Source organism: Prionailurus viverrinus, chromosome A1 (assembly GCF_022837055.1).
Source record: "Prionailurus viverrinus isolate Anna chromosome A1, UM_Priviv_1.0, whole genome shotgun sequence".
NCBI classification, from domain to species: Eukaryota; Metazoa; Chordata; class Mammalia; order Carnivora; family Felidae; genus Prionailurus; species Prionailurus viverrinus.
In genome coordinates this window covers 210,874,845-210,899,949 of record NC_062561.1, presented here as the reverse complement: position 1 = coordinate 210,899,949, position 25,105 = coordinate 210,874,845, and the positions used below count along the sequence as shown (strand labels likewise).

At 36.9% G+C, this 25,105-nt stretch overlaps 1 protein-coding gene across 12 annotated transcripts in view; it reads right to left on the bottom strand.

The window, feature by feature from the left end:
• Window positions 1-25,105, bottom strand: part of CPLANE1 (ciliogenesis and planar polarity effector complex subunit 1) — a 147,222-nt gene that overhangs the window by 62,130 nt on the left and 59,987 nt on the right. For 11 of the 12 annotated variants that reach the window (XM_047861791.1, XM_047861755.1, XM_047861783.1 and 8 more), the window contains 7 exons: window positions 19,799-20,699; window positions 8,857-9,005; window positions 8,089-8,255; window positions 7,491-7,573; window positions 6,686-6,765; window positions 5,523-5,600; window positions 687-879 (listed from right to left, as the gene is read on the bottom strand). In XM_047861791.1, the coding sequence (XP_047717747.1) occupies window positions 687-879; window positions 5,523-5,600; window positions 6,686-6,765; window positions 7,491-7,573; window positions 8,089-8,255; window positions 8,857-9,005; window positions 19,799-20,699 (1,651 nt within the window). The remainder of the gene's footprint in view (window positions 1-686; window positions 880-5,522; window positions 5,601-6,685; window positions 6,766-7,490; window positions 7,574-8,088; window positions 8,256-8,856; window positions 9,006-19,798; window positions 20,700-25,105) is intronic. The other variant, XM_047861735.1, reaches the window with a different exon arrangement.

The window sequence follows — 25,105 nt, the reverse complement described above, 5'->3', positions numbered from 1 at the left end:
ATTAGAATCACCTGAGAAGCATTTAAAAATCCCCACTGCCACGCCACACCACACAGCAATAAAATCAGATTATCTGGGGATTAGTATTTTTTAAGATGACAAGGTGATTTCAGGATGCAGAAAAGCCTAGGAACCACTAGCACAAACACTGGCTTAAATGGCAAGGGAAATTAATAGCAGCTACAATGAGGACAGGTGAGTGTGTTAGTTCTCAAACTTTAGCATGATTCAGAATCACCTAGGGGACTTAAAGCACTCTTTGCTGAGCCCCATCCCAGAGCTTCTGATCTCAGCAGGTCTGGAATGGGGGCCTGAGAATTCGTATTTCTAACATCTAAGTGATGCTGATGCTCCTGATCCAGGGACCACACTCTGGGAACCACTGGACCCGTGAGAGTATGATGGGAAAAGAGGGAAGGTAAAAACTGGCTGTGGGTCCTTCAAGCCCAATAGAAGAATTTGTACTTAATGAAACACACCAGTAGGGAAACACCACAGGTTAAAAAAATACAGGTTCCCTCCAATTATTAAAAAATAATACAGGAGTACTGAGTGCCCAAGCAGAGAAACCCTGCAACTTAATTTCAACTTGTCCGTTTCTAGTTTCTAAAAGTTTGTTCATATTTCAAACCCTTACATATGTATCACACATGTCGATTTACTTATTTATATGGATATGTACTTACCTGAACTAATTTAAACATTTCATCTTGGAGCATCTGCCTCACAGAATCTGAAGAATCTGGTAATTGAGCCCTGGGTTCATTTCTCTGGGTCTGCTGTGGTGTTGGCATAGGTGTTTGTGAAGACACACTGACTCCATTTGATATGAAAGGTGGAACTGAGGAAGACAGATCTTTAAATGCAGAGATCTGGCCACTGTGTGGAAGCGTGAAAATAAAAAACACAATCAAGAAAAAAAACAAATTAGTTGTCTACAATCTGAATATTTTGATCACCTTTTCTTTCTACCTTAAGGCTTTCTGGAAGTTTTCAGGAAATTTAAACCCTAACACCTATCACTGTGTACTCTTCAGCCACCAGACACATTTGTCATCAGCACAGTGACTCGTATGAGTGCCGTTTTATTAAGGGAGATATAATGTCTAGTCAGCCACGGTCCCTTCCCTATGGTGTTACAATCCAGGAAAGTTCACACATTTATTAGTTTCCTGGTCCCTGCACGCATCTGAGTTTGAGACCTGTGCAATTATTCTGATTAGCTATACCAGAAATATTTTTTGTCACTAAATTTAATGATCCAGAATGGAATTAAAACTAGAGAAAATATGGGTTACAAAAATTGCTTAATTCTAAGATGAGTAGAGCAAACTCCTCTTTATCATCATTAAATGTGAAACGACAGTATTATAAACATTTCATTTCCAAACAAATCCCAAAGTTTATAATTAAATGCTAACAAAAAAATGCTTACTTAGGAATAAAAGTTAAAGATCAAAATAAATTTTTGGTTTTTTTTAATAAAATATGTGGGGATGATTCCTTAAATACAGCAGGTACTCAAATGTTTTCTAAGGAAATTGATTTCATAAACTAAGGGAGCAGGCCTATTATATCCAAATAAATTGACCATGTCTCTAAAAAGAAAAGAACATATTAAGTTGCATTTAGATTATCTGGGTGCACATTCATTCCCTGTCAGCAATAATATTTGTCTTTTATCAAACGTAATACTAATAAGCTCAATAACAAAACTTTACTTGGAAAATTCATGAAAAACAGGCATTACGACTGACTTGCTTTTTTTAAGACAACTTTACTGGCCTTTGTTTCCAAAAAGTAGCAAAGAGATAAATTCTAGTAACAGCGAAGTTTTCTAAAGTAAGGCTATGCTATGTTACCCCATTCAGCAAGATTTCTAAGCACTAAAAACATACTGCAGTCTCTGTAAAAGAAGTTTAAAAGACAGAACTGGATGAGTCTGTTCTATGAGAGAATTAAAAGCATTTCATACACTATTAGAAATCTGTTAGAGGATGAACATAGGCAACTTTAAGTAATGTATCCACTACAGTTAACCTTTCAACAAGGGGGTAGGAACAACAACCCCTGTGCAGTTGAAAATCCACATATAACTTGACTCCTTAGAAACATAACTACTAATAGCCTACTACTGTTGACCAGAAACCCTGCCAATTACATAAATGGTCAATTAACACATACTTTGTATGTTATATGTATTGCATACTATATTCTTACAATAAAGTAAGCTAGAGAAAAGACAATGTTATTAAGAAAATCATAATTCTTGGTGCAATTGTGAATTGGATCGGTTTCTTTGTCTTTCTGTTGCTTCATTATTAGTGTTTAAGAATGCAACTGATTTCTGTACATTAATTTTGTATCCTGCGACTTTTCTCAATTCATGTATCAGTTCTAGCAGACTTTTGGTGGAGTCTATCGGGTTTTCCATGTATAGTACCATCTCATCTGCAAAAAGTGAAAGCTTGACTTCATCTTTGCCAATTTTGATGCCTTTGATTTCCTTTTGTTGTCTGATTGCTGATGCTAGAACCTCCAACACTACGTTAAACAACAGCGGTGAGAGTGGGCATCCCTGTCGTGTTCCTGATCTCAGGGAAAAAGCTCTCAGTTTTTCCCCGTTGAGGATGATGTTAGCTGTGGGCTTTTCATAAATGGCTTTTATGATCTTTAAGTATGTTCCTTCTATCCCGACTTTCTCGAGGGTTTTTATTAAGAAAGGATGCTGAATTTTGTCAAATTCTTTTTCTGCATCGATTGACAGGATCATATGGTTCTTATCTTTTCTTTTATTAATGTGATGTATCACATTGACTGATTTGTGAATGTGGAACCAGCCCTGCAGCCCAGGAATGAATCCCACTTGATCATGGTGAATAATTCTTTTTATATGCTGTAGAATTAGATTTGCTAGTATTGTATTGAGAATTTTTGCATCCATCTTCATCAGGGATATTGGCCTGTAGTTCTCTTTTTTTGCTGGGTCTCTGTCTGATTTAGGAATCAAAGTAATGCTGACTTCATAGAATGAGTCTGGAAGTTTTCCTTCCCTTTTTATTTTTTGGAACAGCTTGAGAAGGATACGTATTATCTCTGCTTTCAATGTCTGGTAGAACTCCCCAGGGAAGCCATCTGGTCCTGGACTCTTATCTGTTGGGAGATTTTTGATAACTGATTCAATTTCTTCACTGATTATGGGTCTGCCCAAGATGTAAAAGATCTGTATGCTGAAAACTATACAAAGCTTATGAAGGAAATTGAAGAAGATACAAAGAAATGGAAAAACATTCTGTGTTCATGGATTGGAAGACTATCATTAAAATGTCAATACTACCCAAAGCTATCTACACACTCAATGCAATCTCAATCAAAATTGCACCAGCATTCTTCTCAAAGCTAGAATAAGCAATCCTAAAATTTGTATGGAACCACAAAAGACCCCAAATAGCCAAAGCAGGAGGCATCACAATCCCAGACTTTAGCCTCTACTACAAAGCTGTAATCATCAAGACAGGATGGTATTGGCACAAAAACAGACACATAGACCAAGGGAATAGAATAGAGACTCCAGAATTAGAACCACAAGTATGGCCAACTAATCTTTGTCAAAGCAGGAAAGAATATCCAATGGAAAAAAGACCGTCTCTTTGACAAATGGTGCTGGGAGAACTGGACAGCAACATGCAGAAGAATGAAACTGGGCCACTTTCTTACACCATTCATAAAAATAAACTCAAAATGGGTGAAAGACCTAAATGTAAGACAGGAAGCCATCAAAATCCTTGAGGAGAAAGCAGGCAAAAACCTCTTTGACCTTGGCCGCAGCAACTTCTTACCCAACACATCTCCAGAGGCAAGGGAATTAAAAGCAAAAATGAATTATTGAGACCTCATGAAGATAAAAAGCTTCTGCACTTCAAAGGAAACAATCAACAAAACTAAAAGGCAACCAACGGAATGGGAAAAGATATTTGCAAATGACATATCGGATAAAGGGCTAGTATCCAAAATCTATAAAGAACTCACCAAACTCCATACCCGAAAAACAAACAATCCAGTGAAGAAATGGGCAGAAAACATGAATAGACACTTCTCTAAAGAAGACATCCAGATGGCCAACAGGCACATGAAAAGATGCTCAATGTCACTCCTCATCAGGGAAATACAAATCCAAACCACACTGAGATACCACCTCACACCAGTCAGAGTGGCTAAAATGAACAAACCAGGAAACTATGGATGCTGGAGAGGATGTGGAGAAACAGGAACTCTCTTGCACTGCTAGTGGGAATGCAAACTGGTGCAGTCGCTCTAGAAAACAGTATGGAGGTTCCTCAAAAAATTAAAAATAGACCTACCCTATGACCCAGCAATTGCACTGCTAGGAATTTACCCAAGGGACACAGGAGTGTTGATGCATAGGGGCACTCGTACCCCAATGTTCATAGCAGCACTCTCAACAATAGCCAAATTATGGGAAGAGCCTAAATGTCCATCAACTGATGAATGGATAAAGAAATTGTGGTTTATATACACAATGGAATACTACTTGGCAATGAGAACGAATGAAATATGGCCTTTTGTAGCAACGTGGATGGAAATGGAGAGTGTTATGCTAAGTGAAATAAGTCATACAGAGAAAGACAGATACTGCATGTTTTCACTCTTATGTGGATCCTGAGAAACTTAATAGAAGACCATGGGGGAGGGGAAGGAAAAAATATAAGTTAGAGAGGGAGAGTGGGAGAGAGCCAAACCATAAGAGACTCTTAAAAACTGAAAATAAACTGAGGATTGATGGGGGGTGGGAGGGTGGGTGATGGGCATTGAGGAGGGCACCTGTTGGGATGAGCACTGGGTGTTGTATGGAAACCAATTTGACAATAAATTTCATATTAAAAAATTATAAGAAAAATAAATTTATAGTACTGTACTATATTCATCAAAAAAATTTTGCATGTAATGTGACTTGAGTGGCTCAAACCCATATTGTCCAAGGGTTAATTGTACCTTTTTTTCCAGAAAAGATTGTTCTAGAATAGTTCTTGTATATCTTTGAAACACAACTGTTAGAGGAAAATCTTTTTTTTTTTTAATTTTTTTTAAACGTTTATTTATTGCTGAAAGGCAGAGACAGACAGAGCGTGAGCAGGGGAGGGGCAGAGGGAGAGGGAGACACAGAATCTGAATCAGGCTCCAGTCTCTGAGCTGTCAGCACAGAGCCCGACTCGGGGCTCGAACTCACAAACCACGAGATCATGACCTGAGCCGAAATCACGCTTAACCGACTGAGCCACCCAGGCGTCCCTAGAGGAAAATCTTTCAATAATAAACTTAAAAGTGTCAGAAATGTGTACCTACGTTCCTCTTTCAATGCTTCGTGTTGCTTTCATTTTACTGTTTTTAGTCAAAACATTTAGTAATTATTTCAAAATAGCACAGTAGGCATTGTTTCATTCTCTTATCTATTTGTAAAACATGATTATATCAAAAGGGTATAAGTATACAGAAATTCTTACCTAGAAATTTCTGAACTTGTGTCTACACAAAATGAATAAGTAGCGGTGTGTTCAGGATTTGAAAAGGTTTCGATCATACTATAATTAAAGATTAGTAATTGATTAGGAAGATATTCTTCACATTTTCTAAGGTACAGGTGATCTAATGCTCAGCCATCTAAGAGTCTAAATATTCTCTAACTCTCTATAATGCTTAGCTCATAATTACAATCTGTTTACACTTGTCTCCATAGCAATTAGTAACAGATTCAAATAAAAAGCAAAGAATATGTCAGGATAGCTGAACATATAATTTGAACACTGTTGACTGCCCAGGAGAAATAGAAGAGTCTGAAATGAGGCAAAATGAGGTTAGCTGGGACCTCAAATTCTACCTCTGGCAGAGGCATTTTGCTCAGGAACACTCCTAAGCCCCTAATACATTTGGAAACTGTAAAGACTAGTTTTTTATTAGTAGAAATATCTATATTACTTGTAAAGGCACATCACATTTAATATATCTTTTTGGCTAACTGTCCACAGAAATGAACAAAATTTGAATATTGGGAAGAGAAAGAAAATCTAATCATGTTGCCTCTCTTACCCAAGGTAGTTCTAAAATTCTAAAACTTCAAAAATTCTAAAAATTAAGAAATGTTCCACCTGCAACAGGTAAAAATTGCTTTTAGCTCTCCTTGAAGCAATTATATGCTAGCCAGCAGAATAGCCCTATAGTGTGAGGTAATCATACCACAACAGTAAACAATTATACACACATATTGATTCATAATGGTTCTTCATTTGATCCAACAAAAATGGAACCAGTATGACAAGGCGTTTCCCTAATTAGCAGCTGAACAAACTCTGGTCTATTTACAGCTATATTTTACTTTGATAAAGCTAATCATGATGGGAGAACAAAAGCCACTTTAGATATCATTTATTTCATTCTACCAAGATTTAGAAGTCTGTAACATCTACTAAAGATCAGAATTTACCATTGCTATAAATTGAAGTTAAATTTCACTAGGAACACAATATCACCATAAAATATATATTGCAAATTAGGAGAAAAATAACCTCTTCATCAAATGAATCCCAGATGAATCCTTAAGAGCAATGAGCCTCTTTTACTGAGGTAAACAAGACAGTAATAATCACTTCCTTACTTTCTTTCCCCTTACCCTTTCTGTCCAGTTGATTTTTTCTCCATACATGTCTCCAATGGTTCTTCCCTAGGACACTGAACCTCTCCTGTGGAATGCTGTTAAAATTAATAGTACCCAAAAAAAAAAAAGAGGTCAAATAAATAGGTATTACTCTCTTAGGTGTCTGGAGTTTCACATTAGCCACTTGGCCCAGAGTAACAACAGTCTAAAAGCAAGCGAGAAATCACACATTAAAATGAACTGCCAATGCTGCTCTGATCAGATTTTTAACCATGTGAACTGCCTTTGGCTCATCACCCTGAGCCACTGAGCACAGTAAAGTACAAAGACAAATAATGCCAGTGCAAATTATTTACACTACACTTACAAATACACTGTAAATTACATACACCCATCGCTACATGATTAATAAGTACATTTGGAAAACTAAGCATTTTTAAAGGAAATTTTTCAATAATTAGAAATGTCTGTGTTCCACCTGGAAATGCAGTACACTGAGTTTTGAGAAAACAAAGAATACATAAAAGTGATATAAGTGCAAAGACTGCATATTACAGCTGAATTGTACATTTTGAATATACAACACTTCCATTATTCTTAATTAATTTGCTAAGCAGTTTATGAAATAAAATTTTCATTGCCTGAAATTATTAGACATCTTATGAATGACAGGATTTCAGTGAAAGAAAAATGCTGCATGCCTGGTGATTCTCTACAACCCACAATGTACTTTTAAAAAGATAGTAGCCTTGGTTGGATGCATTAAACAAAAACACATAAGTATAGTTTAAATAACATTATCCACTATTTATTGACTTACTTCTTCTAAATGCTGCGGTAAAGTCTGCCTGTAAATGGCAATATGGGAACTTTTAAGATTTCCAATAGGCTCTCTGGTAACTTCTATAGGGAAACAAGGAGGAAGAGAAAAGGGACCACTTGAAAAAAACCAGTTTACTTTTTAGAAGGTTCAGAAATATTACAGGAAACATGTATAATGGCAGAAATATTTTCTAACCCCCTTACAAAATGTTCTTTAAAAACACATGGAGACCACCTCTCTTCAAGTGAATCCCAGATGAGCCTTGAAACACCTCAGATAAGCATACTTAACGCCATGCTAAAGCTCTGAGAGTTTCTGTTTTAACAAAGACTGCCAAGGAAAGGCTCATAGAATTGGTTCACAAAATGAAGAGGCCCATGATAACTACATAAGCAAGGCAAAAGGCCCAAGAATTATAAATTCGGGTTTTGAGTTAATATGTTCAATATTTTATAAATATTATACTCTCTTTTAACTTTTGGTTTTAAGCTATTATAAACATACTAATTTAGATAGAAGACTAAATAAGTTATCCCAGATAATCATTCACCAACTTCAAATTAATAAAGCCAAATAAAAAGATTAATGAATTTACCTTCATGGTCTGATAGCTGTATTTCCATTTCCTCTTGGTTACATGTTTCTACCTCTAAAAGATCCTCATCAATATCTATAAATTCTTTTTCAGTATCATCAGTAACAGAAATAATCTTATCTTTGGTTTCCTTTGTTTCAGGATTGAATGCTTCAGTTGGTATTCCACTGACAAAAATAAGGCAGCTAAATTATAATTCATTCTTAGAAACAAAAAGCTTCCTTTGAATTGATTCAGTTTACTGAAAAGGAACATTAGGCTTAATATTTATAGTCTTTTGTTTTTTAACCATGTCTGGTACATAGTAGAAGCTCAATAAAAGTTTGTTCAATGAATGACTAAACATCCCCATTTTTATTTAGTCAAATAATTGAAATAATTTCAACTTATCTACACTTGCCATTCTCACAAAGGAATCTTCCTGCTATTAAAGGCTCAACCTTGTTATTCAGAGATACACTGCTTCATATGTAAAAATGGATGAAGTGATTAACTCAGCATCCTCTGACACAGGAAATCAATTAATATAATAAGAGAATCTCTCAGGAGAATTAGCGCCTTTCTCAGAAGATGTAAGCTAGATCAACAGGGAAGAAATACATTTTGCAATGAATTGTTAAAAGCACTTCAGAAAATACTCACTTCCTCCTCTATGACTCAAAGAAATGCTCATTCCTTTACCTTTCAAGGGTTCAATTCCTGACTTTAAGCCAAACACCATCGAATAGGTATCATCAACTGAAAAGGAATGTATAATCAAAAACTTACTTCAACATACTTTGATGAGATTTGTTTTGATCATTTCTTTCATCAGTCCCACTTTGAGTGGATACTGCAACAGAACAGCCAGCATCTGTTTTGCAATCACTCACAATGTCGGGTCCACTCTGAGACCGAGAGTAATGATTCTCTAGCACCTAAAAACAAACCATAATTTACAGTACTTAGTATTCACTATTGAATCCCATACTTTTCATTATATTTTTAGACTATTAATATTTTCTACAGCCCTTCTCCTGATTAAATGTCTCATTCATTTATCAAGTATTTACTGCATTTCTACAACTCAATATTTTACGTTGAGGCACTGATCAAGTCTTTATTCTACCTGGAAAAAACAAACCTGACTATCTAAGTAGTATTCAAAAGAATTCAGCCTTACAAATTTGTAAGGTATGTTACCAATGTTTTCAAGTCACAAAACAATAACATTAAAAATGTAAAGTTGCTGTGGCGCCTGGATGGCTCAGTCAGTCAAGCATCCAACTTGAGTACAGGTCATGATCTCATGGTTTGTGAGTTCAAGCCCTGCATTGGGCTTTTTGCTGTCAGGACAGAGCCTCCTTCAGGTCCTCTGTCCCCTTCTCTCTGTGCCCCTCCCTTGCTCGCTCTTTCTCTCTCTCTCAAAAGAAATAAACTTAAAAAAATTTTTAAATAAAAAAAATGTAAAGTTGCTTTCACTTAATTCTCTTTGCTATAACAAAGGCACTTAGTAATTATTCCAAAATGACACAAAGGGTAAAAATACACAGGATGTATCTCTTTTAAGTCTCTTATTTAGAAATTTGAGTATGCATCACCTAGAAACACAAATTTCAGTGACAACAAATATCACAGTATCTTAAATAAGCTACCTTAGGATAATAGACACTGATCTCAAAAAATGAAAAAAATCTCACAAAAACAAAACACACACACACCCTGCAACCTACAATACACTGTTTTATTTCTGTTTTTGTTTTTATTTCAAGTTTTTATTTAAATTCTAGTTAGTTAACACATAGGGTAATATTAGTTTCAGGAGTAGAATTTAGTGATTCTTCACTTACATATAACACCCGGTGTTCATCACAAGTACCCTCCATAATACCCTAAACTATTTTAGAATAAAGGCACTTTATTATTTTTTAAATTTTAATTTATTTATTTATAAATAATCTCTATGCCCAACGTGGGGCTTCAACTCACAACCCTGAGATCAAGTGTCACATGCTCTACCACTGAGCCCGCCAGGTGCCCCAGAATGAAGGCACTTTAAAATAGAATATAGAATTAGAAAATGGGGAGGTAAGTCAACCAAGATGGTGACATTCGAGGCCCTTGAATTCTCCTCCTCCCACAGAAACACTAAACGTACAACTACACACAAAGCAATTACCACTGTAAGAAATCTAGAAACTAGCTGACTGATTCCTACATACCAAGCAAATGAGAAAATATCTACACAGAGACACACAGAAAAGGCTGAGACACATTCTAACCAAAAACCCCACCCTTGGCACACCACCCTATAAGCAGGAGGGAACTCCCAACTTTTCTCTGAAGAGTGAGGGTTTGGACCCACACTTAGCACCCTAACTTTTAAGACTCCCACTTGAGGGATGGGCCTCCAAAACACCTAGATCTGAAAGCCAATGAGGCTTACATCCATGAGTCCCACAAGACCACAGCAAACAAAGCAGCAGTTATTAACAGGTGCATGAAAACTCATTGCAGCTATCCCCAAAGGGCTCAGCACAGAGGAGCAGGCAAAAACACCCATTTCATAGTCTTCTCCTGGAAGGTATCCAGCTACATATATCTGGGGGCTAGCTACAATCCCTCAGAAACAAGAAAGCTGATGGACACCTCCCCTGCCTTCTCTATCTAGCCCATTCCAAGTTACCAGTATATTCCAGGAAGCAGCCTGTACACACATCTGGGTGCCCCAGCTTTTGTAGCTGGTGACTGAAGGACAGGTCCTGAGATCACCTGTCTCTGATAACCAATGGAACTTGCATTTATGAGGCCCACAGGAGTGTAGCAAACAAAGAAGCAGTTCTTAGACTGCAGGAGCACCCCCCTGTAGCTATACACCTGGGTCCAGGAGTTCACAGGGAGCAGGGAAAACATCCTTCTCCCAGTTTCTCCTCAGAAAGGGATTACATACAGACTTTGCCATATGCTGCCTAAGAGTCCAAATTCCAATCAGGCTGTATCTAGATGCTAAACTAACCCACCCCTTTGGGACACTGATAAGTCTTGGCATACCCCCAACTACTGGGAGCCACTAAGAACAAAGAAGGAGGCTTAGACAATCACAAAGGTTTCAGAGCCAATCAAAAGCTCAGACCAAGCTGGTTGATGAGGTTCATCTCCTACACAAGACCACTCTATCCAGACTGGGAGATGTGACTGCTTTATCTCATGTACAGAAACCAACACAGAAAGTCAAGTAAAATGAATGAACAGGACTATGTTCCAAACAAATGAACAAGATAAATCTCTAGAAACAGATGTTAATGAAATGGAAATAATGATATATCCTGATAGAGATTCAAAAGAATGGTCACAGAGGTCAGGGGATAAACAAAGTGAAAACTAAAAGGGAGCCTACAAAATGGGAGAAGATATTTGCAAATGACATACCTGATAAAAGGTTAGTATACAAAATCTATAAAGAACTTATCAAACTCAACCCCCAAGAAACAAATAATCCAGTTAAGAAATGGGCAAAAGACACAGACATTTTTCGAAGAAGACATCCAGATGGCTAACAGATGCATGGAAAGATGCTCAACATCACTCATCATCAGGGAAATACAAATCAAAACCACAATGAGATACCACCTCATACCTATCAGAATGGCTACAATTAACAACACAAGAAACAACAGGTGTTGACAAGGATGTAGAGAAAGGGGAACGCTCTTGCACTCTTGGTGGGAATGCAAACTGGTGCAGTCACCCCAGAACACAGTATGGAGGTTCCTCAAAAAGTTAAAAATAGAAATATCCTACGATCCAGCAATTGCACTACTAGGTATTTACACAAAGGGTACAAAAATACAGATTCAAAGAGGTACATGTACCCTGATGTTTACAGCAGCATTATCAACAATAGCCAAAGTATGGAAAGAGCTCAAATGTCCACCGACTGATGAATGGATAAAGATGATGTGGTACATATATGCAATAGACTATTAGTCATCAAAAGAAATGAAATCTTGCCATTTGCCATGATATGGATGGAGCTAGAGTGTACTGTGCTGGGCAAAATGGGTCAGGAAGAGAAGGACAAACCTGTGTGATTTCACTCATATGTGGAATTAGAGACAGGACAGATGAACATGTGGGAAGGGGAAAAAAAGAGAGAGAGAGGGGGAGGCAAACCATGGGAAACTGTGATGGAGGAAAGACAGGGTTTAAGGGAGAAGTGGTCAGGGGAATAGGCTGAATGGGTGGTGAGTATTGGAGACGGCACTTGTGTTGAGTGCTCGGTGTTGTATGTAGGTGATGAATCACTAGACTCTGCTCCTGAGAATATTATTACCTTATATGTTGACTAGAACGTAAATAAAATTTTGGAAAAAAATGCATCATTATGTAAATGATACATAAACAAAGTGAGAATTTCAACAAAGAGATAGAAAATACAAAAAGGGAACAAGCAGAAATTACAAAGCTAAAAAATATGATAATAGAACTAAAAAATTCAATGGAAAGGTTCAAAAGCGTATTGGATCAAATGGAAGAAAGGGTCAGAAAAGAAGGCAGGGCAGTGGAATTCATCCAATCAGAGGAGCAAAAAGAAGAAAAAATTAAAAGAATGAAGAAAACTTAAGGTATTTATGGGATACCAACAAACAGATCAAGATATGCATTATAGAAGTCCCAAAGGGAGAGGAAAGAGAAAGGAGCAGAAAGCTTATTCAGAGAAATAATAACTGAAAACTTCTCAAATCTGAAGAAAGAAACAGACATCCAGATTTAGGAAACTCAGGGAGTTCTAAATAACATAAATGCAAAGAAACCTACACTGAGACACATTATAGTTGAATTGTCTAAAGTTAAAGACAAATAAAGAATCTAAAAAAGCAAAAGAAAAACAATTTCTTACATACAAGGAACCCCCTGAATCTATCGGTATATTTTTCAGCAGAAACTTTGCAGACTACAGGAAGTAGCATGATATAGACAAAGTGCTGGGAAAAAAACAAACTGCTAACCAAGAATACTCTACCCAGCAAACTAAAAGCAAACTAAAAGAGTTTCTCAGACAAGCAAAAACTGAAGGAGTTCATAACCATAGACCAGCCTTACAAGAGATGTTAAAGGAAGTTCTTCAAGCTGAAACAAGAAAACACTAATTTTATATGAGAGTATAAAACCCACTGGTAAGGGTAAATATATAGTCAAATTCAGAATACCCTAGTGTTGTAATAGTGGTGATTAAAACACTTCTAACTCTAGTATGAAGATTAAAAGACAAAAGTATTAAAAGAAACATAACTAAAATAATTTGTTAAATACACTGTGTAAAAAGATGTAAATTCTGACATCAAAAACATAAAAATGTGGGAGGAAAAGTAGTGTAAAAAAGCACAGCTTTTGTATGCATTAAAAGTTAAGTTGTTATTGGGGCACCTGGGTGGCTCAGTCAGTCAACCAACTCAAGCTCTCAAGCAACCTAACTTTATACCTGAAGAAACTAGAAAAAAGAAGAACTAAGTATATAGTTAGTAGAAGAAATGAAATAAAGATCAGAGCAGAAATAAGTGAAATTTAGACTAAAAAGACAAGAGAAAAGATGAAAGAAACTAAGAGATGGATTTTGGGAAAAATAAACAAAATAGGCAAGCCTTTAGCCAGACTCAGAAAAAGGAAAGAAAAGAAAGAGAGGGCTTAAACAAATTAAAAATGAAAGAGGAGACACTACAACCAGATAGTACACAAATACTAATGATCATAAGAGAGCACTACAAACAATTATAGGCCAACAAATCAGACAACCTATAAGAATTGAATAAATTCCTAAAAACACACAATCTACTAAGACTAAATCATGAAAAACAGAAAATGTGAACAGACCAATAATGAGTACAGACATTGAATCAGTAATCACAACCTTCTAACAGAAAAAAAAAAAAAACAAAACAGAACCAGATGGCTTCACTGTTGGCAAATTCTACCCAACATTTAAAGAATTAATGCCAATCTTTCTCAAACTCTTCTAATAAACTGAAGAGAGAAAAAACACTCCCAAATTCATTTTATAAGGCCAGTATTAGCCTTATATCATAGTCAGACAAGGACATTACAAGAAAAGTATAGGCCACTATCTCTAATGAACAACAGAAGCAAAAATACTCAACAAAATATCAGCAAACTGAATTCAACAGTACATTAAAAGGATCATACACCATGATCAAGTGGGATTTATTCCAGGGATGAAAAAATGGTTCAATATCTGCAAATCTGTCAATCTGATACACCTCATTCACAAAATGAAAGATTAAAATCATATGATCATCTCAATATTTGCAGAAAAAACATTTGACAGAAATCAGCATCCACTCATGGTAAAAAAAAAAAAAAACAACCTTTCAACAAACTGGGTATAATATGAGAAGCTACAGTTAACATCACATTCAAAATCCAAAAAAACCACAAACAAACAAACAAACAAACAAACAAACCTGAAAGTTTCTCCTCTAAGATCAGGAACAAGACAAGGATGCCCAAACTCACCACTTTTATTCAACATAGTACAGGAAGTCCTAGCCAGAACAAGCAATTAGGCAAGCAAAAAAAGAGAGCATCCAAATCAGAAAGGAGGAAGCAAAACTTCCTATTTTTAGATAACATGTTATATACAGAAAATCCTGGGGCACCTGGTTGGCTCAGTCAGTTGAGCATCCAACTCTTAAATTCGGCTCAGGTCACGACCTCATGGTTCGTGGGTTCAAACCTCCACTATCAGTGTGGAACCTGCTTGGGACTCTCTCTATCTCTCTGCCCCTCCCCTGCATGTCCTCTCTCCCTCTCTCTCTCTCTCTCTCTCTCTCTCTCTCTCTCTCTCTCTCAATAAAGAAACTTAAAAAAAAAAAAAAGAAAATCCTAAAACCCTACTGAAAAAAAAAAGGTTAAAATAAATGAATTGCAGGATACAAAATCAATATGAAAACCAGTTGCATTTGGATACACAAACAATGAATTATCAGAAAGAAAACTTAATCAAAAATAAAATATCTAGGAATAAATTTAACCAAGGAGGTGAAAGACCTGTACTCTAAAAACAGGAAGACACTGATGAAAGAAACTGAAGACAACACAAATAAATGGAAAGATATTCTGTGCTCATGGATTACAAGAATTAATATTGTTAAGATGTCTATACTACCCAAAGCAATCTAGAGATTCAGTGCAATCCCTATCAAAACTCCAATGGTATGTTATACACACACACATACACACAAAAAACCCCACACAATCCTAAAATTTATATGGAACCACAAAAAAAAAAACCCCAGTCAAAGAAATCTTAAGAAAGAAAAACAAAGCTGGAGGTATCATGCTTCCTGATTTCACACTATATTACCAAACTAATAATCAAACAGTACAGTATTGGCATAAAAACAGACATATGTATCAATGAAACAGAATAGAGAATCCAGAAATAAAAACTCATGCATATATGGTCAATTATTTTGACAAAGGAGCTAAGAATATTCAACCAGGGAAGGATAGTCTCTTCAGAAAATAGTGCTGGGAAGACTGGATAACCACATGCAAAAGAATGAAACCAGACCCCTATCTTACACCATACACAAAAATCAACTCGAAAAGAATGAAAAGACTTGAATGTAAGATTTGAAACCATAAAACTCCCAGAAGAAAACATAGATAGTAAACTCTTTGAAACTGGTCTTGACAATGATTTTTTTTTTTTTTGGATTTGATACCAAAGCAAAGACAACAAAAGCAAAAATAAACAAGTGGGACTACATCAAACTAGCAAGCTTCTGCACAGCAAAGGAAACCATCAACAAAATGAAAAGGCAACCTACCGACTGGAAGAAAATATTTGCAAATCATATATCTGATCAGAGGTTAATACCTAAAATATATTTTAAAAGTCCTACAACTCAATAGCAAACAAAAAACAAACAAAAAAAAAAAACCAAAAACCATCTGATTAAAAAATGGGCAGAGGATCTGGGTAAACATTTTTCCAAAGAAGACATACAGATGGCCAACAGGAACATGAGAAGGTACTTAACATCACTAATTATCAAGGAAATGCAAATCAAAACCACAATGAGATATCACCTCACACCTGGTAGAATTGCTATTATCAAAAAGACAAGAAACAAATGCTGGGAAGAATGTAGAGAAAACTGAACCCTTGTACACTGTTGGTGGGTATGTAAACCAGTACAGCCACAAAGGAAAACACAGTACAGCCTTATGGTGGCTGCTCAAGAAATTAAAATTAGAGGGGCACGTGGGTGGGTCAGTAGGTTAAGCATCCAACTTCGGCTCGGGTCATGATCTCACAGTTTGTGAGTTTGAGCACCGCAGGGGCTCTGGGCTGACTGACAGCTCAGAGCCTGGAGTCTGCTTCAAATTCTGTCTCGGTCTCCTTCTCTTTCTACCTCAACCCTACTCACACTCTGTCTCTCTCTCTTAAAAATAAATAAACATTAAAAAAAAATTTTTTAAAAGGGGCACCTGGGTGGCTCAGTCAGTTAAGCATCCAACTTTGGCTCAGGTCATGATCTCAACAGTTTGTGAGTTTCAGCCCCACATCGGGCTCTGTGCTGACAGCTCGGAGCCTGGAGCCTGCTTCAGATTCTATGTCTCCCTCTCTCTCTGTCCCTCCCCTGATCATGCTCTGTCTCTGTCTCAAAAATAAATAAAAACAATAATTTTTTTTTAATTTTTAAAGAAATTAAAATTAGAACCGCCATATGATAATGTAGTGATTGCTTAAATAAACTTAAAAAAAAAAAAAGACCTGAAAGTCAAAATTACTCCTTAATCCACAAGCTGAAGAATGGATGTAGTTGTGAGCAGGTATGAAAACATTAATTTCACAGTATATCTCCATCGAAGCTTTTGGATGACCAGGTGTATTTTCAGTGAGCAGTAATCTTTTGAAAGAAATCTTTTTTTGTAAGAGGTCTCAACAGTAGGCTTAAAATATTCAGTAAACCATGTTTATAAACAGATGTGCTGTCATCCAGACTTTGTTACTCCATTTATGGAGCATATGCAGAGTAGACTGAGCATAATTCTTAAGGGCCTTAGGACTTTCAGAATGGTAAATTAGCACTGGCTTCAACTTAAAGACACTGGCTACATTAGCTCCTAATAAAAGAGACAGCCTATCCTTTGAATCCAGGCACTGAGTTCTCTTCTTTAACTATTAAAATCCTAGATGGCATCTTCTTCCAGTATGAGGCCATTTTGTCTACACTGAAAATTGACTACACTGTTGTCTAGTGTAACCACCTTCATTAATTATTTTAGCTAGATCTTCCAGATAACTTGCTAGAGCTTCCACATCAGCACTTGCTACTTCACCTTGCACTTCTATGTTCTGAAGATGGCTTCTTTCCCTAAACCTCATGAACCAACCTCTGCTTAGCTTCAAATTTTTCTTCTGCAGCTTCCTTACCTCCCTCAGGCTTCATAGAATTGAAGAGAGTCAGGGCCTTGCTCTGGACTAGGCTTTGGCTTAAGGGAATGTTATGGCTGCTCTGATCTTCCATCCAGACTACTAAAACTTTCTCTGCATCAGCAATAAGGCTGTTTCGTGTTCTTATCATTCATGTGTTCACTGGACTAGCACTTTTAGTTTCCTCTGGGAACTTTTCCTTTGGAAAAGCTGGATTTGGCTACCTTGCTCAAGAAGTCTAGCTTTTGGCCTATCTCAGCTTTCAACATGCCTTCCTCACTAAGCTTAATCATTTGTAGCTTTTTTTTTAAAAGTTTATTTATTTTAACAGAGAGAGAGAGTGTGTGCATGCAAGTGGGGGAGGGGCAGAGACAGAGGGAGACAGAGAATCCCAAGCAAACTCCATGCTGTTAGCGCAGAACTTGATGTAAGGCTTGATCTCACAAACTGTGAGATTGTGACCTGAGCTGCAATAAAAAATCGGACCCTTAACCAATTGAGTCACTCAAGTGCCCCAATCATTTCTAGCTTTTGACTCAAAGTGAGAGTCATGTGATTCTTCCTTTCACTTGAACAGTTAGAGGCCATTGAAGGGTTACTCACTGACCTAATTTCAACCCTGTTGTGTCTCACTTGGAGATCCCAGGAGAGAGAGAGAGAGATGGGGGAACAGCCAGTTGGTGGCAGAGTCAAATCACACACATTTATTGATAAAGTTCACCATCTAAAATGGGCATGGTTTGTGGTACTCCAAAGCAATTACCATAGTAACATCAAAGATCATTGGTCAGGGGCGCCTGGGTGACTCAGTCAGTTAAGTGTCTGACTGCGGCTCAGGTCATGATCTCCCAGTCCATGAGCTTGAGCCCCGTGTGGGGCTCTGCGCTGACAGCTCAGAGCCTGGAGCCTGTTTCAGATTCTGTGTCTCTCTCTCTCTCTGACCCTCCCCCGTTCATGCTCTGTCTCTCTCTGTCTCAAAAATAAATAAACGTTAAAAAAAATTTTTTTTAAACATCATTGGTCATAAATCACCATAACAAATATGAGGACAATGAAAGAGTTTAAAATATTGCAAGAATTACCAAAATGTGACACAGAGACATGAAGTGAGCAAATGCTGTTAGAAAATGATGCAGACAGATTTGCTCAATGCCACAAATCTTCAATTTGTAAAAAACATGGTATCTGCAAAGTGCGATAAAGCAAAGTGCAATAAAACTAAGTATGCCTATACAAACTTTCAGTTGTAAGGTAAATAAGGTCTGGGGAGCTAATGCAGTATCATAGTAACTATAGTTCACAACATCACATTATAGAATTTTGCTAAGAGAGTAGAACTTATATGTCAAATTTGCTAAGACAGTAGAACTTATATGCCACACACACACACACACACACACACACACACACACACACAAAGTATGTGAGGCGTTGAATGTGTTAACCAGATAAGGGGAATCCTTTTACTATGTATATGCATATTAAATCATCACAATACATACTTTAAATATCTTACAATTTTGTCAATTATACCTCAGTAAAACTGAAGGGAACAAAACAGGACAAATTAGAAACTATGGAATCTTCCAAATATTAAAAAAGTCCATTTCCCAACTATAACAACTATAACAAACATAAATTTGTTTTCCAAAAATTTCACCTCTGTAGTTTTTTTCCAGTGCAATAACAATCACTCAATCATATTTACATAAAAATATTTGTCTTCACAAACAGGTTAAAACAGCAGCCTTCCAGTTATCATTGAGTAGAGAAAAGAAAAAATAACTAATAAGCACTAACTTCTCTACTGAAACCTATCTGCCTTCCCTGGTTTGGTTCTCCAACTTCTGGCCAAGACTATAAGAAAAATGATCCCTTAATGTATATGATAAGACTACAGTAATAAAAACTGTGTAGCTGCCTACCCCTTCTTCATCCGAACCAAACCTGAAACTTTAAAGAGAAAGAATATAAATGTTATACCACCTGTAGTATCACTTAAAATTATCTTTTTCCTCCTCCTTTTTTTTATAAACACACATAAAACCTCAAAACCTCAAAGCCTCTTTGAAAACACATTTACCCTAATTATTTTTAAGAATTAAAAGAATCACTTGAAGAAAAAAAATCTGATGATGCAGATTATATAATTAACATTGTCATTAACTTCTTGCTTGGTGATTCTTTAATAGATGGAGAAATATAAAAATAGTTTCAATCTACAATGAGAATTCTCATTTGTATGCAATAAAGAATTCAAGGACTTACCTTAAAAATGGCATTTTTTCCCTTATATGTAGCAAAATAGGGTTGTTCCAAAAGCCACAATGATGTAAGAATGGCAGCTGTAGAGGTCTTTACACGAATGATGGGACTATACTCACAGGATAACTCAGTGAGACTAGGATCACAGAGCAGTCTTCTGTCAGACCACCTTATCATCCATTCCAGCAGCCTTCTTATACTGCCAAATGTGTTATTTAGTGCTAAAGGAAGATCTTCTTGAGGGTTAATATCACTGCATTGAACTGCTTTGAAAATACATCTAGTTTTGTCGGTCTTGGGAGTCCAAAACATATGGTTCGACAATCTCTGGACTAAAGGTTTCCCTGAACTGTCATCTTGTGTTCTGTAAACTGACTTTTGTTTTAAACCGAACAATCCACTTGTCGCTTCAATTTTATTGACTTCATTCAAAGGGTTCTCTAAAAATGACCTGATTCCTTGATCCAGTACTGAAGCTGAAAGTGCTTGGTTTTCTGGCTTTTCAGACTCATATAACTCAGGAGCAACAACAAAACAAGAGCCAGCTCTAAACACATTTTGGCTTTTGGTTTTGCTTCGACGTCGTTTTAATGTTGTATGTACATCAAAAAGTAAAGAATTAAGTTCATATTCTCTAAGATGTCCAGAAAAACTGGTTAGAAATGGAATGCCAGGATCCTTAGAATCAAGTAGGTCTCTTTCAAGAACATAACTCAAGAAGAGATCAAGGAATTTAATATATTCATCATCATCACGTTCAAATTCCCAAACACCTATTACAGGCAGTGCATTTTGTAATAGCTTTTCATGATCTTTTCTTTCAAGATTTTCTTTCGGATTACATATCTTCTTTTTTTCCTTGGGCTTACTAATCAATTTTAATTCCATGTGATTTGGGGCATTTCTACAGCAAAACAAAATTGAAAAAGACAAAATTAAAGATTATTTAATAGCAAAAACGGATGTTAGAATTGACAATGAAAATTCTCTCCGTGACTGAATTATATATATATATATATACTTTTAATGCCTCAATTACGTATCTTTCAAATGATGGGTTAGATTAAATGATCTCTAAGTGTTGACTAGAGCTGAACATTCTTAGTGAAAAAATAAAACAAAATATCAAAAGGGGAAATTTGAGTTAAAAAAGACTGAAATGTGTTCAGAGAAATTTCACTTTTAAAAACATGAATTTTTGAAAAAAACAAAAAGGTCCTCTAACAAGTGAGAATTTAGGAATCCAAAGTCAACAGAAATCACAAGCCACCAACATACATCCTAATTTATGGTTTCTTGTTTTTTGCATCTGCACCTTTCAGCTCCCCCTGTACAAGGTACAACAAGCAGGAATGTCTTCAAGACTCTTTACTACACAAGAGTGAGGTATTTTTTCTAAACTTTCTACTGCTATTAAACCTGCTAGGCGAACATTTTAACTGCCAATCATAATTACTTTTATTATTTTTTTATTTTTAATTTTTTAAAATTTACATCCAAATTAGTTGGCATAGTGAAATAATGATTTCAGGAGTAGATTCCTTAATGCCCCTTACCCATTTAGCCCATCCCCTCTCCCACAACCCCTCCAGCAACCCTCAGTTTGTTCCCCATACTGATGAATCTCTTCTGTTTCGTCCCCCTCCCTGTTTTTATAATATTTTTATTTCCCTTCCTTTATGTTCATCTGTTTTGTCTCTTAAAGTCCTCATATGAGTGAAGTCATATGATACTTGTCTTTCTCTGACTAATTTCACTTAGCATAATGCCCTCTTGTTCCATCCACGTAGTTGCAAATGGCAAGATTTCACTCTTTTTTTTTGGAGTTATTATTTTATTTTATTTTTTTTTTTATGAAATTTATTGACAAATTGGTTTCCATACAACACCCAGTGCTCATCCCAAAAGGTGCCCTCCTCAATACCCATCACCCACCCTCTCCTCCCTCCCACCCCCCATCAACCCTCAGTTTGTTCTCAGTTTTTAACAGTCTCTTATGCTTTGGCTCTCTCCCATTCTAACCTCTTTTTTTTTTTTTTCCTTCCCCTCCCCCATGGGTTCCTGTTAAGTTTCTCAGGATCCACATAAGAGTGAAACCATATGGTATCTGTCTTTCTCTGTATGGCTTATTTCACTTAGCATCACACTCTCCAGTTCCATCCACGTTGCTACAAAAGGCCATATTTCATTTTTTCTCATTGCCACGTAATATTCCATTGTGTATATAAACCACAATTTCTTTATCCATTCATCAGTTGATAGACATTTAGGCTCTTTCCATAATTTGGCTATTGTTGAGAGTGCTGCTATGAACATTGGGGTACAAGTGGCCCTATGCATCAGTACTCCTGTATCCCTTGGATAAATTCCTAGCAGTGCTATTGCTGGGTCATAGGGTAGGTCTATTTTTAATTTTCTGAGGAACCTCCACACTGCTTTCCAGAGCGGCTGCACCAATTTGCATTCCCACCAACAGTGCAAGAGGGTTCCCGTTTCTCCACATCCTCTCCAGCATCTATAGTCTCCTGATTTGTTCATTTTGGCCACTCTGACTGGTGTGAGGTGATACCTGAGTGTGGTTTTGATTTGTATTTCCCTGATAAGGAGCGACGCTGAACATCTTTTCATGTGCCTGTTGGCCATCCGGATGTCTTCTTTAGAGAAGTGTCTATTCATGTTTTCTGCCCATTTCTTCACTGGGTTATTTGTTTTTCGGGTGTGGAGTTCGGTGAGCTCTTTATAGATTTTGGATACTAGCCCTTTGTCCGATATGTCATTTGCGAATATCTTTTCCCATTCCGTTGGTTGCCTTTTAGTTTTGTTGGTTGTTTCCTTTGCTGTGCAGAAGCTTTTTATCTTCATAAGGTCCCAGTAATTCACTTTTGCTTTTAATTCCCTTGCCTTTGGGGATGTGTCGAGTAAGAGATTGCTACGGCTGAGGTCAGAGAGGTCTTTTCCTGCTTTCTCCTCTAAGGTTTTGATGGTTTCCTGTCTCACATTCAGGTCCTTTATCCATTTTGAGTTTATTTTTGTGAATGGTGTGAGAAAGTGGTCTAGTTTCAACCTTCTGCATGTTGCTGTCCAGTTCTCCCAGCACCATTTGTTAAAGAGGCTGTCTTTTTTCCATTGGATGTTCTTTCCTGCTTTGTCAAAGATGAGTTGGCCATACGTTTGTGGGTCTAGTTCTGGGGTTTCTATTCTATTCCATTGGTCTATGTGTCTGTTTTTGTGCCAAGGATTTCATTCTTTTTGATTGCTGAGTAATACTCCATTGTGTATGTGTGTGTGTGTATATATATATACATGTATATATATATATGTACATATATGTACATATATATACATATATATGTATATACACACACACACACACACACACACACACACACACACCACATTTTCTTTATCCATTCATCCATCAAGGGACATCTGGGCTCTTTCCATACTTTGGCTATTGTTGACAGTGCTGCTATAAACATTGGGGTGCATGTGTCCCTTTGAAACAGCACACCTATATCCCTTGGATAAATGCCTAGTAGTGCAAATGCTGGGTCATAGGGTAGTTCTCTTTTTAGTTTTTTGAGGAACCTCCATACTGTTTTCCAGAGTGGCTGCACCAGCTTGCATTGCCACCAACAAACGCAAAAAGAGATCCTTTTTCTCCGTATCCTCACCAACATCTGTTGTTGCCTGAGTTGTTAATGTTAGCCATTCTGACAGGTGTAAGGTGGTATCTCATGGTGGTTTTGATTTGTATTTCCCTGATGATGAGTGATATTGAGCATTTTGTGTCAGTTGGCCATCTGGATGCCTTCCTTGGAGAAGTGTCTATTCATGTCTTTCATCCATTTCTTCACTGGATTATCTGTTTTTTGGGTGTGGAGTTTGATAAGTTCTTTATAGATTTTGGATACTAAGCCTTTATCTGATATGTCATTTGCAAATATCTTCTCCCATTCTGTCGGTTGTCTTTTAGTTTTGCTGATTGTTTCCTTCGCTGTGCAGAAGCTTTTTATTTTGATGAGGTCCCAGCAGTTCATTTTTGTTTTTGTTTCCCTTGCCTCTGTAGATGTGTTGAGTAAAAAGTTGCAGGCAAGATCAAAGAGGTTTTTGCCTGCTTTCTCCTCAAGGGTTTTGATGGCTTTCTGTCTTACATTTAGGTCTTTCATCCATTTTGAGTTTATTTTTATGTATGGTATAAGAAAGTGGTCCAGGTTCATTCTTCTGCATGTCGCTGTCCAGTTTTCCCAGTACCACTTGCTGAAGAGACTGTCTTCAGTCCACTGGATATTCTTCCCTGCTTTGACAAAGATTAGTTGGCTATACATTTGTGGGTCCATTTCTGGGTTCTCTATTCTGTTCCATTGATCTGAGTGTCTTTTCTCGTGCCAGTACCATACTGTCTTGATGATTACAGCTTTGTAGTATAGCTTGAAGTCTGGGATTGTGATGCCTCCTGCTTTGGTTTTCTTTTTTAAGATTGCTTTGGCTATTCAGGGTCTCTTCTAGTTCCATACAAATTTTAGAATTATTTGTTCTAGCTCTGTGAAGAATACTGGTGTTACTTTGATAGGGATTGCATTGAATATGTAGATTGCTTTGGGTAGTATCGACATTTTAACAATATTTGTTCTTCCTATCCAGGAGCATGGAATCTTTTTCCATTTTTTTTGTGTCTTCTTCAATTTTCTTTCATAACCTTTCTATAGTTTTCAGTGTATAGATTTTTCACCTCTTTGGTTAGATTTATTCCTAGGTATTTTATGGTTTTTTGTGCAACTGTAAATGGGATTGATTCCTTGATTTCTCTTTCTGTCGCTTCATTGTTGGTGTATAGGAATGCAACCGATTTCTGTGCATTGATTTTGTATCCTGCAACCTTGCTGAATTCATGAATCAGTTCTGGCAGTTTTTTGGTGGAATCTTTTGGGTTTTCCATATAGAGTATCATGTCATCTGCAAAGAGTGAAAGTTTGACCTCCTCCTGGCCGATTTGGATGCCTTTTATTTCTTTGTGTTGTCTGATTGCACAGGCTAAGACTTCCAATACCATGTTGAATAACAGTGGCTAGAGTGGACATCCCTGTCTTGTTCCTGACCTTAGGGGAACGCTCTCAGTTTTTCCCCATTGAAGATGATATTAGCATTGGGTCACAATTACTTTTAAATCTGTTTCCTTTAACCATGGTCCTTAGGGAAGAACAGATTCCTAGTTCCCCCAATAAGGGAAAGAAAGGGCTCGTGTTAGGCACCTGGGCTGGAGGTCTATGTCTCTTATTAAGAAGGCACAACAAGCAGCCGCCATTGTAT